Raw genomic sequence first — 16680 nt, forward strand, 5'->3', positions numbered from 1 at the left:
TGTGCAAAGATAATCTCAATCTATAATTAGTAATTTACCAAACCATAATTCTGATTAGAGATGAACTTTGCTTGAAAAAAAATATTTTTATTTACATTTCTACAGTACTATATTTAGAAGGCACCTTCACATATAGTTCATATTTGATCCACCCAAAGAAGGATGAAGGTCAAATACTATCAGCCACATTTTATGGGGCTTGGAGAGTTTACTCCAAGTTTCTGCATGCTAAAGGATATCTAGCAATTTAAGTGCTGGAACTCCGACCCAAAAATCAGATCTCAAGGCTCTTAATATAGGGAAAATGTCACAGAATGGGGGTGGAGAGAAATAACATTTAAATGGCAGCAGAGAAATCTGAGTTTTAATCCTGAAACTTCACTACCACTACCTAGTAAAGCAACCTTAAACACATCACTGAATTTCCAAAGGCCTCATGTGAAAAAGGAGAAATCTGGACTAGATGTTTTCAGACGTTCATTCAAAAATAGTTATTAAGCCTAATATGTAGGCACTAGGAAATATAAGATAAATAAGACTAGGCTCTCTAAATAAATAACTAAAATAACTCACAGATTAGTGGATGAGACACACACATGAACAAAATAACCAAGAAACAATGTGATAACAACAAAAGGTAACAGTTTTGTGATGGGCAGAGAGGAGTAACTCAGCAAGGAATGAGGCTGGGAATTTAAACCTGAATTGTCTTAAAGGACGAAAAAAGTACCCAGGCAAATAGAGGACAGAAGGACACTCCAGTTAGAGGGAACAGCATAAACAAAGGCCCAGGGGAGACAAGCAGCACAGCGTGTATAGGGAGCTATAAACAGTTCCGCACTGCCAAAGTATAATCGCACAGCAAAGGGCAATGAAGCAAGAGTTGAATGCAGAGGCCAGCCTGAGGAGAGCCTTGTATGACACGCTAAGGAAGCTGGACTTTATCCAGTAGGCGATGAAGATCCAGGGCAGAATCTTCACAGGGGAATGACATAGTCAGGATTAATTTTAGAAAGATCACTTTGACAGTTATGTGAAGGAAGAATATGAGGGGCAGAAACTAGAGGCGGGGACTCCAGTTAAGTATCTATAGCAGAGATGATGAGAGTTCTAGGGTGATTACAGGAAAGGACATAAGTTCAAGAGATAAGAAGCAAAATCAGCAGGATTAGAAAAGAATTGGGAGTGAGGTGAAGATGTGAAGAAGCAAAAAAGGCACAGAATGGATCCAGGTTTCTGTTCAAGACAGAACTGAGATACTGAATATAGGGGGAAAAGTTGACAAAATTACCTTGAGTTCAGCTTAGGACATCTTGAGTCCAAAAACCATCCAGGCAGCGATGTCCAGCAGTCAACTGGATATAGTAACCTAACACTCAGAGGAGAGGCCTGCCCTGAAGATATGTAAGTATGGGAGGAAGCTGCATACAGGTGGCAACTGAAACCTTCAAGTGAATGTGACCCCAGGGAGAGGGTTCAAAGTGAGAAGAGTCCTTGGCCAGAGGCCAGAACCCAGTGAAACACCAAAACGCATGCAAGAGGCAAAGAAAGAAACCCAGAGAGAGGCATCCCAGAACACAACAGGCGAGATTATCCCCAGAAGGAAGTGGTGATCAACAGAATAAAATGTAGCACGGATGTAAATCAGGAAAAGAACTGAAAAATGTCTACTAGTCTTAGTAACTTAGTGGTCACGGGAGAACTTACTACAAGTGGTCTCAATCAAGTGAATAAGAGAGAAAGCTGGACTGCAGTGGACTGAGAAGTAGAAACAATGAGTACAGAGAATCTTTTTGGAAATTTTAAATCAGAAGAGAGGGGATTTGAAATTTAACGAAGACTGGAAAGACCAATTCCAAGTCCCTTCTAGTTCTCATACTTTAATTTTTCATATAGATAAAAAGCTTAGTTTGGTAAAATTCCATTAAAACCCACATAAATTTGAAGTACTGTTTTTAAGTAACGGGAAAACAGGGGACTTGTACTGTAGCTATCAATGGAATATATGTAGATATAACACTTCCCAACACACCTCAGAAATACCCTGTAAAATAGTCTCTTGTTGCATATTCTAAAGGGGGCTAGGGCAAAAGGGAAACTGTAGGTGAAGTAGCCCTCTTTTGCTCCAACTCTTCCTTCTCTTAATGTCTCATAAACACATTCTTTGTCCTGGAATGTCCTTCTCCTCTATTTTAATTTGCTTAACTCTTACTCCCTCTTCAAGGGCCTGCTCAAACTCCCCCTCACAGAATGTTAAAGACAAAAAGGGCCTTACAAATTCATTGAATCCACGTGTTTTCACTACGCTGATAAAGGAACTGAAGACCAGAGCTTCAGACAACAACCTGCCCAAGGTCATACTCGTGGCTTATGGCAAAGCCGAAACGCGCACTGTTTCTGCCACCAGTGCCCATGTCACTACTCATTATTTCCTCAGGTAACTGTTCTTTATAAAATTTAAGATTTCAATAAGTCAAGCTTTAAGAATAATCAATTTAAAACAGTTTATTTAGTATAAGATCCATATTAATACACTTCTGAAAACTAAGGAGCTGGTCTATAACTTTACTTGTTAGTTTGAGTCAACTACCTACAACTACTTGATTGTACGAGTAAAGATTACAGATGTCAACTAATATTTATTTCGTGGATAAGCTGACTGTCAGTCACTAAACAGGATCTCTCCCCAAGAGTACAGCATTTATTTCAGCCTCTGCCAGTGGAAGTATTGCAGCAGATGTTGGCAGACTGTGACATACAGTATGTCTTTAAAATTTGTTGGGGTGTGAAATTTCATAAGGTCAAAAAATGCTGCATGTTGATCAGCAGATACAGGAGTTCTGTACTTTTATAAATTATTTCAGACAAACCAATAGCATCTGCTAGTAAAATAAAGAAACCAAGAAACCATACTGGCTTTAGGTAGGATATGACAATGTACGCTGTTAATGTTTTAAAAGCCAATTTCTATTACTTTAAAGCAAATGTTCACCTGAAAGATCTTTAGAAGGAAAATGTGTTCTTTAAGTCAATACGAAATACAAGATATTATTTCAATTGACAATAGAACTTTTAAAATAATTTTCTACTGAAAGAAAGCCATAAATAACTAATGAGCATTTTGGTGGGGGAAAAAACGATTCCCTTAACTAATATATACATATAACAGTTTTCTCATTTTTTAAAAAATAAATCCCTATATAAGAATCCACTTATATAAATAGAGGTTTCTGTGTTTTTTTAAAGCTAGTAACCTTATCATTCAAATGATTTCATAAACGCTTTGGTTTATTGTTTTATGTTATTCTTCAAAAAAAATTAAAAGATAGTATCCATAAAAAAGGCTGGGGCTCTGTATAATGGTAAAATGACTTTTATAACTTTCAAGGACTTTTGTTATCTTGGATTTTTTGATGTTGCTATTTTATCGTATTTTTTATTTTTATTTTTTTGCTTCAATTTTCCCTCCTATCTTTTCCAAATATGGCTAGTAGATAACAACATACAACCAAAATCAAAATCAAGAATGGTGTCTAGTTAAAAATTTTATCTCAATGGTACAGACTTTAGCTCTTATACAAGTTTATTTCAACTTAACTTTTAAAATGCCTTATTTTTGAATTAACACAGAAAAACCCTTTCATCGGTTAATCAGTAATTTGAACATTCTGAAGAGCCTGGACATAACATAACAATAATAATCATCATTATCATCATCACTATTTTTCAGTTTATTTTGTGCTATATTCAAGCAAATATATAATTTCTAAATAAATTTAAATTACAAACATTTTTGTTAGATATTTGTAAGTAAGAAAAACTTAACTACAAAGAACATCTCCCTGAAAAATAATTCCTAATGTAAATCACTTGCTTCTCATCATACAGTCAATCAAAAGAGCCAAGACCGTGACAGGAAACTCGGATTAGAAATGCACTAAGTACTGCAACACCTTACAACCAAGCTCACTCCAGCAACCGAGGTCAAAGGTCTTTGTTTACATTTTATCAAGAAAAACTTGAGGTACACATTTGGGGAATTGTGTGTATCACATTCAAGTTCTAACTATAAAAGATATTAAACTATATTACATAAGACCACATACTATCGATAGTCCCTAGGCTAAGAAACTGAAATTCTATCAAAGCTGAAAATTTCTCTGCTACTAAACACAAACCTAGACTTTTTCATAGGATTCTCATACATCCTAAGACATCTGACACATAAGGTCACACAAATAAACAAATACGAGGTGAGTCGACAACCGTAATTAACTTACTTGCCACTGAGAAGTTGTTGAGCGGATAAGGTAAATCCACATCTTGGGGTTTCTCTTTATATCCTATGAACGAGCCATCTGTCTTCAAAAGGAAATATCTTGGCCTCCAGTTTTTTATATATTCTCCTACATGAGGAAAGCATGCATGTTAACACTGGGGAAAAAAATGAACAGCAGCTTTTATGTGAAAAATAAATTATGGTACAATATATGTCCTACAACACTGGCCTCCAAAAATTTAGTTAGGCAATTTTCTTTTAACTTAGCTTACAAAAGAAAATACATAAGCCTGCAATTAAGATTCAATAAAAACCCAAACATGTTTTGTTTTTAATGATCTCACACTTTGATAATTCATTTGCACCATTATTTCTTCAGAGAATCATTCATCTGAGTACACATTTTGTTCAGTTTTTCATTTTATCAGATGGTTGTTAGAGCATATTTTCAGCCGTTTTAAAAAGCCTTAGTAAATCATCTACACAGTAGCAAGGAATTGCGATGAAAAACACTTATCATAAGAGGGATATGACATAGATGTTTCTCTTTTATGTACCACTGACTAATTGTGTCATTTTTTTAGAAGAAAGGGAAAAATGTCTATTTTCATTGTTAAATCTTAATCATAACTTGCTTAAACATTTTATTGTTCTGCAGAGGAAAATAACCTTCTGTACAATGCTGTAAATAAGTCAAGGAAATGAAAGAACATGGGTTAATAGAGCATAAAAACCATACACATGCTCACACACACAAACATAACTGTAAGAACACGTGGTACATTGCCAAGCCCATAAGAGTCAAGAAATGTATATCTTATCAGATTTTGACATAAGCTATCACTTAGCTACCAAAATATAAATTTTTAGCAACCAGATCATCATTTGCTTACCCCATAAAGGACTCCTCAATTTTAATTTCAGCAACAGAGGTGCTCCTTCACACCACAAGAGCAGGAAGGCTACCTGGTCTCAACTTTCAGTCCTCTACTGGATATTTCTACCTGGTATTTCAATCTCAAATGCTTAATCATAGTACTACAGGAATTTGAAAGCAGTTCAACTTTCCGTGCAAATCACCTTTTCCTGACTCCCCTTACCTAAGCTCAAACCTAACACCTGACCACTCCCTCCCCTCATCCTATCAGCAGCTGGGTCAATACTGCCTGCCCAAGTCTCTCTCACTTAGCCCAACCCAAACCGGGCCCCAACACCTTTCATCTGCCCTTCTGCTAAGGCGCTGTGACTGCTCTCCCATTCTACACATCCCCTTCCATCCTAATTAGCATCTATCACCGCCAGATGAATCTTAACGTCTGTGTGTACCACTTTGATTGTATGACCTTTCTGCTCAAAAATATTCTGACTCCTACTACCATTTACTATAAAGTACAAATCTCTTAGCATAAAATGTAAGCTCCTCCATAATCTCACCCCAAAATATATTTCAGAAATGGAGTCCTTCCTCTGAGTCAGCAATTCTCAAACATCTTATCTCAGACTTCTTTACACCCTTAAATATTACTGAGAACCCCAAAAATTTTTTATGTAGATTGCATCCATAATGTTTACTGTATTAGAAATTGAAAAGAAAATCTAAATTATTTTATTACTTCCTTTAAAAATAACAATAAACCCATTATGTGTAACAAATATTCTTATGAAAAATAATTGTTTTCTAAAAAGAAATTAGAGAGAAGAGCAGAACATCTTTACATTTTTGCAGATCTCTTTAATGTTTGGTTTAATAGAAGATAGCCAGATTCTCATATCTACTTCTGCATTCAATCTGATGCAGTATGTTGTTTTGGTTGAAATATAGGAAGAAAATCTGGCTCAAACAGATATGTAGCTGGAAAAGGGAAGACTATTCAAATAGTTATGGATATCTTTCTCTGATACTACACCAGCATTTGACAAGTGGTAGTTTTCTAAAAGGTTAATCACAATGTGGAGTTTAAACCATATCAATGAACTTTCCGTACTCTATCATGTGAAAATCCATTGGTCTATACGGCACATTGAATGAATCTTTTACTCTATGCATGATTTTGTAACAGTACTCATTGGTCATTTAGAAAATACTGGTCCACCGAGTAATAATGATCTTCCAAATATTGACACATTTCGTTACAAAATCACATTTGTTATCACTACAAATCACATCAGAAAAGAAAGAACTGGGAAGCTGTCAAGCTCACAATGGCAGATATGTTCTCCAAAATTCTAATTTTTGCTTGAAAATTTGATTTTCACCATTGGCAGGAAATATTATCAGCTCTTCTTCTTTAAAGTGATGTGCTCGAAGTGCCCAATCTAGTGCCTACCACTTGATCAATGGTCAACAAGAATTTACTAAATGAATGAATGAACGGAGGACATGCATATGAACATCTTCCCCACAGGTGTACAAGCACACAAGAGGAACTTCAAGGGAAGGAAAAGAAAACCTGCTGCCTCTCCTCACTTTGTTTTACTGAAAAAGTATGGCCCTAATGTTAACAAATACATGCCAAATTTATAGAACCAGAATGTTAAACTCACAGTTCCCATTAAAAAAATGAAACAGTGGGAGATAAAAACCACCACCACCACCACACACATAGATGCAGAGAACAGATTGGTGGTTACCAGATTGCGGGGAGGGGCAAACGGGGTAAAGGGGGACATCTGTCCCGTGACAGATGGAAACTAGACTTTTGGTGGTGAACGTGAGGTAGTGTATACAGAAGTCGAATTCTCATGGTGTACACTGCAATCTATATAATGTTATAAACCAATGTTACCTCAGTAAATAAATAATGTAAAAAACAAAAAAAAATTAAACAAATTAATCCTTTCTTGATTGTACTTATTATTTTTCCACTTGTATTTAAGTACTCCTACATAAAATTTAAAATTATTAGATATTAATTCTCTAATTAGTGATATAATATTTAGATTTCAAATACTATTATAAAATAACAGATTTATATTGGTACAAGATGCTGTAACTCTGTCAAGCTAAATAATAAATAGTTTAATAATTATACTAAAGATAAATGAAACAAATTCATTTTAAAAATTTAAAAGAAGAAAAAATGGGATAACACCATTTCTTCTTATTTTTTAAAAGCACTGAATACACTTATTCAAAAAATGTGAAATAAAAACCAAGTGTTCATTTCTAAGAATAATTTCCTGTCAGTCACTAAGCATTTACATGCTCAGATGAAAGACACAAAATTTCATCACATAAATCATATATCTTTTTTATTAAAAAAATCTTAGGAAATTTAAAATATTTTATGTGGTCTATAGCAGGACTTCTGGTTGCCAAAAAGTTCTTTAAAAATAAATCTATAAAGCATCGCTGGCACATAATATAGTATACCAAGACAGTGAGATAGATGGTCGACTATTCACACAGGAGAAAAACTGAAAAGTCAAAATTTCCCTTCTTGATAAGAGAAAAATAAGTATTATTTCTCACACAATTTTATTAATAATTTTGAATTGATTCAGTTAATCAACAATTGTACTGTCATACTAAGCTAACAGTGGATCTCAAACTTTCAATGAAGACTCCTGAATACAATTTTTGTTTTCTTGTCATTTTTCATCTATAATATGAATGGTCTTTCTGACAAGATACTTAAGAGTGCGTTCATTTATTTATTAATTTGTTCTAGGTGCTGGGGACACACTAGCAACAAAAAAAAAGGTCTCTAGCCCATAGAGCTCATATTCCAGTAAGACACTAGATTTCACGTGGCCCCTAAAATTTGGAGAAGGGTTCTGAATATTTCCTGAAATCAGATTCTTTTTTATAGGTTCCCTTTAACATTATCAACTAAAGTTCATATAATAGCATGATGTGTTGGCCTAATTAAATATTCATTTTCTAGTTCCAAAAGTAGAACTGAGAAGAGGTTCTTTTTCCTCCAAAGGAATGGGTCTTACAAAGGACACAAACTCACAAGGTAAGAATTAGAAAAGCAAGCTTTATTGCCTCCTACTAGACCCAGTACAGAAGAAGATTCCTAGCTAAAAAATTACAGCTGTTCATGACACCTTGGCAGGACCCTGTGCACGCTGGTGGCAAAGTAGAATTGTTCCCGCGGCCTTAGAGTTCCCAAGAAAACTGGACCTTGTCCAGCTGGTCATGGAAGAGAAACGGAACACTTTGCTCGCTGACTCAGAAGTTGAGGCAGTGAGAGTTCAGATAAGGCACATGTTCTTAGGCTGTTCTCAAAATATGGCCAAAAAGTCCTGGCTTTTATGGAGCCATGTGCCCAGAGCAAACGTACCCTCTCTGCCATCAAGCCCTTTAAGACAGACTGCTGAAGTCAACCACATCGTATATTTTAAACATAGCATTTACATCTAAGTTTATACCTGCTGCATTATAAGCCAAGTTGCATCATACTTTATATTTATAGTCCATAGGTTTCAACTAATTTAAGAGAGAACCTGCTTATAATGGGAAGAAAGTCTGTTAAATAAAGAAGTAGTATTTATAGGGTACCATGTCCTCTGAAAAAACTGTTCTGTGGATACCGACCAACACACCTTCAAAATTTGTATGCACTATCATGATAAACCTTCAGCAAGCACCACAGTCACATCTGGACAAGATTTCCAACACAACCTCTTCCCAACTTTCTGTCTACCTTAAGGGGGGCTTCCAATTCTTTCTCATAACCCTTGGCTGGAGGCTTTATGTGTTTTGAAATATGCTGTTACCAATATCAAAATACATATATTTCCCAACAAGAATTCGGATATTTTGGCTTCTGTAGTGGGCTGAATGGTGAACCTCAAAAGATATGTATACGCCCTAACCCCTGGAACTTGGGAATATCACCTTATATGGCAAAAGATGTGATTAAATTAAAGATTTTGAGAAGAACAGCTTATCTTGGAATATCTGGGTGAGCCCTAAATTCCATTACAAATATCCTCGTAAGAGTGAGGCAGAGGGGGATCTGACACACAGAGACGAGGAAGAGGCCATGTGGCCACAGAGTGATGCACAAGCCAAGGAACACCTGGTGACACAGAAGTGCAAGAGGCAAGGAATGGATCCTCCTTTAAAGCCTCCAGAGGGAGTGGGACCCTGCTGACACTTTGATTTCTAACTTCTGGCCTCCAGGACTGTGAGAGAATAAACGTTGTTTTAAGGTACCTAATTTGTTGCAATATGCTACAGCAGCCCTAGAAAACTAATGCAGCTTCTCAGCACGATAACCAAGGGCTTATAGAACCAAAAAAACTCTACTGATTAGTTAAGTTCTTGGCATGAATGGCATAGAGACTCATAGTTAACACCTTATGAATGCAAAGGGAAAAATCCACGTCACTCCTATAAACAGCAGAGAATCCTATTTGTGAACTCTGGGGTTGGAAGAGGATGTTCGCTAGAGTTCACAGTTTTACTTAGTTATAATGACTTCAGACTCTGGACTTTCACCAACTTTCTTACCTTACTTAATAATTTATTTCCTGTAATCTCTTAAAAACAAACTAAAAATCTCGATGTTTTTGAGTGAATGTTGGCCATAGAAGACATTCTTGATTTCCCCAGCTGAGTACAAATATTTTGGGCTCTCAGGTTTAATCCTTAATAACAAGTTCAGATGCGACGTGGTATGAGTTTAAATTCATACTCACTTTCCACCTAAAATATTCTGATAGACTACTCAGATGGATCATCCTTATTAGGGATGATACACAACCCCCTTTGTTGGGGTTACCCAACAAAGTTGACACCTAATTTCATTGAATTAGGTGAACCTACGGAACCTACTGTTCACCTAATTTCAAATTACATTTTTATTTAATAATCTTCAACCTAAATTAATCCTCACAAAGTACAGATCTTATTTCATTCACACTTTACGGAGAATCAATCTGGACTTGTTAAAAGCTGAAGTCATCAGAAAGTGCCAAAGCAGGAGCTAGAAACGTATGTCTAAGGATTAAAAATGTACTAAACTGTTCAAGTGGCCTTACGTGTAGAATAACCAGAGAATGTCTAGATTTGTTCAGACACACAAATGGAAAAAGATCCTTAGAAATACTTCAGCTTGTATCCTCACAAATGAATTATGTTAATGAATATCTGATTCCACTGTAAGGCTAAGTTGTCTTCCAGAATCTGGGCCTAACTCTACCTTCACGAGGAAGAAGTCAGATGCGAGGTGAGCCATGTGCTGGCTGAGAATGGTGCAGAGATACTCCTTCATCCACTGGAGACCTAGCCTCAACCGTCACGGCTACGCTAGAAACACAGGTAGGAAGGTAAACTGAGATGTCATTAAAATAGATAAAGACAATCCAATTGAAAAGAAATTCATCCAACTGTAGCACTGTTTTTCACAAATCCCAAAAAACCATGATCATTTAGAATTCATTTAGGCAAAACACTTAAGCATCATTTTTAAAATATGCTACTTTCCTAGCATAAAATACGAAGAAAATAAAAGACGCTGGTTACCAACAGGAAACAAACAAATTCTGATTTCTGTAATAGACACAGGTGACATAGCTTTTTAAATTACCAGTGGCCATTCCTACTTGCTATAACATTGGCTTCAAAAGCTAATCGCTTCCTAAGGAAATGGGTGAAGGCATTTTCACATATATGTCCAGAAAGAGGCATTATTGTTTTGATTTATCATAAAGCTGAAACAATTATAAACTTAGCTTTCCTGAGAATATTGGTTTTTTTAAACTTTATTTCCATGTTTAATCACAATCTAAGTTTTTAAGATATATTAGTTTTTATCTTTGTCATCCTTGAGGGAAAAAATGAATAGATGATATCCACACTTAATGCATGTATTAATAAAAACTAATGTCTCTGCAACCTTCATTATTTACAGAGGGAGAGAGCCATTAGTATTTATGCAAAAAAGAAGCTGGCCATATTGTCACTGTGATAAGGCATGTGGCCACATTCTCAGAACAAAAGAAACTTCACTTAAAACAAATGCTATGTTGTGCAATAAATGTTACAACAATTGTTGCAGTCAATATAGGGTCAATAAACTCAAATTAGACCTCAGTTCCTTTGCTATCCCGTCTCCTCATAAGAATCCCCTAGGTAAGACAACGCACTGCTCAAGAGCAACACAACCTAGGTGTGAATCCTGACTCTTCCATTTATTAGCTGCTTAACCTCTCTACGCTTCAGTTTCCTCACCTGAAAAATGAGAATCATAATAATACCTACCTGAAGGGTTTTTGTAAGGACATAATGTAAAAGTACTTAGAACGTTGCCTGGCATATAGCAAGTGTTGGATTTTGTTATTATTAAATGGAACCATTATCATATATGGTAATATCATTTACAATCCATCTCCAACCTCACATTAAATAGTCTACTAATCAATGTTGCATTTATTGAGGAGTATTTACATAAATGAGGCAGCAGGCGACAATCAGTAATAAATTCACGCCACCAGCTAGTGTCAGGTATATAAAATCTGAATCTTCTCTAAAGAAATGAAAAGGCTATCCAATATCAAAATACAGCATTGATTTAACACTTTCACTTCTTTTTTAAGATAGGGGTAGGATATCAGAGGTTAACTAGTCTTCCAAAGAAAAGAGCAAAAGGCTAAGATCTCTTCGAATTATTTTTATTAAATGACATACACAGGGTACAGTACCATGAAAATACTAATACTTTAAGAATTTCCAAAGAGGAGCTTTAAACTAAATAATGGTAGCTTTCAATAAAAATAAATTTATATGACTTTAAGAAACCATTAGTCTTAAATAAAAGCCTTCATGGGTCAACTTTTACCTAAGAGAAAAAGAGGTTTAATATAATTTTTATAATTTCAGTATAAAATCTACTTAATTTCATGGTTCACAATATAGTCAATATTTAGTTGCTTGTTGACAGATGCCAACAAAATCTATATATAGGAACTACCTAAAAAAAAAAAGCAGAATCTTTTCCACTAGTGGATCTTCATAAATATTATCACCATAAACAAATAAATACTGAATACATAATTCATAATAGTGTGCTACGTCTTAAATATCTTAAAACCAAATATAGTGACTGAAGAAATGCATGATGATAAACATAATAAAACATTTGCAATCTCTGAAATTGCCTGTTACATTTTTATATAGCAGGTTGTAAGTATCATTCCAATTAGTTCTAAGGAAACGCTCTATTAATGTCCCTCAGGGAGCAGAAGAAATGTGTTTCTCACTGAAATTATCATCCTCCTCTTTTAATCGTAAAGACTTTTTTTATATTACCTATGTTACAATGAGCTAGCATAATAACAATTTTTCAACTGCACAGGGACAATCTGAAATTGTCCTTTTAACTTTTTGAAACAGTTTGATTTTAACTTTTAAAAATATGAAAGTGCTTTTCACATTGCAAGTGCTTACTAAATATATGTTGATTAGATTTTCCAGCTCCTGTAAACCTAAATTTTTAGGTTACCATTCCCCTTTCATGAAGTCCTTTCAAGTAGGTTAATTTGCCCTTGGGCAAATTAAAAGTGTTAACTTCTATAGTGTCTCTTTGACCAAATGTCACCAACCAGCTTTGGATGTGTGTTGATAAAATTGGGTGATGTCCACAAAACATGCCAAGCGTTACAGACTCCTGCCCAGCTTACTCATTTTAAGGTACTGCTAATTGAGCGTCACAGATCAAAAAAGAAGGTTCTTTAAAGATTTTTATTTAATATTGGGGAAAATGGGCTTCTAATAGATTCATTCATTCAAAAGCATCAAAATATGAAAAGCACTGAGATGGCAGCCATGAAGGCCACAGGCAGAGTACCCGCCCTCATGGAACTTGGAGCATAGTTGGCAGTTGTGAGAATAGAGAACTGCACAAAAGTGGATGATTCCAGCAATTAAAATTCAAAATGAAAATTTCTCCCACTTCCTTTATCATTCTTAGTGACCCAGGAAGTGATACTGAGGGATGGCTACATCTCCTATGCCTTGGCATTTCCAAATAGCATCCTATGTGCCTTGTGAAAAAGCTGCTCAATAACATTTGTTGTTTGATGCATTACCGCGGGGGAAGGGACTGGGAGGAGTATCAGCATATGATCCTTCGAAATTTCAAGAAAGAACTGGTTTGCTGCTGTGTTGATTCCAAGATGAGGCACTGCACCCATTCCTCTTCGAAGCCTCATGACAACACAAGCAGAAGCACGGTAATATAGTGTACGATGCTACTTTCATCTAGCATAACATACAACATACCTTAGCCTTTCAAGTTTCAAGATACTGCCCATGCTTGTCTTCTTCTCTCATCGTTTTCTGCACAGTACTGATCAATGAGGTCATACCGCAAAACCCCTCAAATCTTGACAATGATTTCACCCAGGCTGTCTGGCTATCACATAAGGTCATTGAGAGATTTGTCTGCTCTTGTACTGGTCAACGTTACCACTGCAACTGGCCAGACGGAAAGTGTTTACACTTTTGGTGATTCTGCATTGTGCTTCCAAGATGCCTTAAAAGCTTTCCAGATGTAACCACATTCTTCTGCTTTACCACATATGCTCCTTCATGATTATTCTGCAAAGTATATTACAGTTAAGAAATTTTGCTTCCACTGCATAATGCATGAACTTGTCATTTTTATATTAAGTATAGTTTTCAAGTCTACTTCCTAGAGAAGACTGGGGGCCATGTTTTGCTTTGAAGCTGAAGCAGTGATGAGAAAAGCACCTGTGCAGCGAGTGCCACAGGATGTCAGAATGCCAGCTTCTCTAAGAGCTCAGAACGGCTGGTCTGTTGGGACTCTATCTACTTTATAATTTTCTTTTGTTATGTGGAAAACTGCACAATTACCATCTATCTTTAAGCATTCTGGTATTTGTTTCATGATATTATGTAAATTAGTTAATCAAATCCCAGTTCCCTTTGTTTTTAGGAAACATTACATTTTGAAGCAAAAATGTGATACTTATTTTAAACATAAGAACATCTTAATAGAGATATAGTATTAAGTTTTACTTTGAGAGAAAAGCAAGGTGAATGGAGAGAGAGAGAGAGAGAAAGAGAGAACAAAGCATCCATACAAACTAGGCAACAGAAAAATAGCATCTTGGCAATTTAATGAAGAATAAACCGTGAGATTAGTTTACATAGCCGTAGCTGTGTTGTGGAGAATTACTCAATCTGTACTCAGCTGCCTGCTGGGTTAAATGTGAGCTAAATTATTATTTTGCTTACATTTACGCCCTTGTAGATTGTGAAAGCAGAGCTTTCTTTTTAATCTGTTTTCTGCATTATATCGAAAAGTCCCCAGCTCCACACAATGCGTTCAAGACACAGTCATTTCTGCACTATGTTAACAAAGTATCTAGGGCCACAGAATTTTAAACAATTTCAAAGAAATGGACCAATTTAAAAAGATAATTTCATTAGAAATTTTACAACTTCCTTACTGTAAATATTTTCCATTTCACCACACCCCATTGTCTCAACACTTAAATCAACGTACTATCCTACCTTATATACGCACACTGCAGGAAACAGCATGAATGAATATCAAGGATGGAAGTGGTGAGTCCACAACACAAACCACTCACCATGTATCTCTAGCACCAACCACAGAGCAGGCTGGCATCTGTCCATTAACCAAATGGATACATAAACCCATCACTATGCAAAATAAGGACCACGCTCATGTCAGAAAAGCTCTCTCAAACAGAAATCCCACTATAAGGCAACCCATAGAGCCCAACCCATTTTCCTGTTACAACGCAGCTGAGGATAGGACACACAGCAGTAACGTGTCTCGCCATGGCAGGGACTGGGAGCTGGCAGAGAAGGCAGCGCTTGCTCATCAGGACGAGGCCTGTGCCATTGGAAAAACCCTCAGGTGATTCAACCCTCCCACCCCTGTGTTAAAATCACTGCCTTGCAGGATACATCTCAACAAAATAGAATAGGCTTTTATGTGAGACCCTCACCAAAGGAGTGTCTCCTATCATAAACTTCCAGTAGCAGGGGACCCAAAAATGACACTGCATCAAACGACAAACTCCATTATTCTGAGGGTGAACCCATGGCCTTCCTAACTCCTCTCTCTCTCTGTTTTCCTAGGCAATATACTCACTGAGACTTGTATCAGAGTGTGTAAGTGAGGGAAGGAAGTGGTGAAACCAGCAAGGAGGAAAAGGACCCTTGAATGCACTGAGCCAAGCACTGCCCAGGCTCTGCCACAGGAGACCTCTTCACAGCAACTCAGAGAGACCAGGGCTAGGGCATCCTCACTCTGCACCGACGGCCACACTGAGGCTCTGAGACACTGGTAACGAGTCAAGGACAAAGTGGAGATCTGAAGAGAAATTTGAAATCAACCAAATCCTACTCTGCGCACTCACGCGCTTCCAGAACGAGGCATTGTATTACAAGTGGTGGGGAGCATGCACTCTGAAGGCCCCAGTTCAAATGCCGCCTCTGCCACTTACTAGCTGTGCGCCTTTGGGCAGGCCACTTAATCTCTCTGTGCCTCAGCTTCCTCTTCTGGAAAATGGGGACAATAAGAGTGAAGAAGAAATAAATTAATATTTCTACAGCACAGAATGACATCTGCCTCATAGTAAGCATTATACAAGAATTTGTTAAATGAATAAAACATCTGCAAGTATGGCTAATCAAAAAAGATTTAGTGAGTGCCTAATACATATAACATAGTAAACTACACAAAAGTAAATCAAGTATTTAAAATAAAATGTAATTTGTTAATTTCATTTGTCCAGACTATCACTGTTCCACATTAGTTAAGCAAAGTATGTGCTGGTTGTTTGTGGATAAAATTTCAATTTTTGTTATTCACCTTGCTTATATCCTAGTTTCATCCCCCATTACTACTGATAATAATGAACTACACATCATTTATGCTCGACCAACTGAAATCTTCTGTTAAAAACTGATAACGCTGTCACAGAAATAGTCTTTCATAATTTAATATTAAGTAACCCTAGGGGGAAAAAAATCATGCACTCCACTGGATTTACTACGAAACATCTCAATGTTTCTTTCAAACTATCTCATAAGAAAGTTACTACATACAAAAAGCAAAAGCAAAAGTAGACAACTCATTATTTTGACATCAGGCCTTCCCCACTCTTCCTTTTTTATTACACAAGTTAATTATCATTCGTCTCATATACTGTGAATTCAGAGACATGTTAAACCACACATTAATGTTAGGCTTTTATGAACGCTTAGAAGTAACAGTTCATTTTAACTTCTGGTATATTTATATTTACATATAACAATTACATATCCAGTGAATTAAATTATTCTTGATTTATATTGTATTTTAAAGATGTGATTATGCTTAAGTTTATAAAACTGAAGAGGAAATAATGCTTTCATTTCAATGAATGCTGTCATATATTCAAAAGTG

General features: G+C 36.2%; 1 protein-coding gene across 5 annotated transcripts in view; it reads right to left on the reverse strand.

Moving 5' to 3' along the window:
* Positions 1 to 16680, reverse strand: part of AKT3 (AKT serine/threonine kinase 3) — a 323716-nt gene that overhangs the window by 179654 nt on the left and 127382 nt on the right. For all 5 annotated transcript variants that reach the window (XM_087424489.1, XM_087424493.1, XM_087424492.1 and 2 more), the window contains one exon: positions 4281 to 4406. In XM_087424489.1, coding sequence (XP_087280615.1) covers positions 4281 to 4406 — 126 coding nt within the window. The remainder of the gene's footprint in view (positions 1 to 4280; positions 4407 to 16680) is intronic.

The sequence above is a fragment of the Ceratotherium simum genome, chromosome 36 (assembly GCF_057802395.1).
Source record: "Ceratotherium simum simum isolate JZ-2026a chromosome 36, ASM5780239v1, whole genome shotgun sequence".
Taxonomy (NCBI): Eukaryota; Metazoa; Chordata; class Mammalia; order Perissodactyla; family Rhinocerotidae; genus Ceratotherium; species Ceratotherium simum.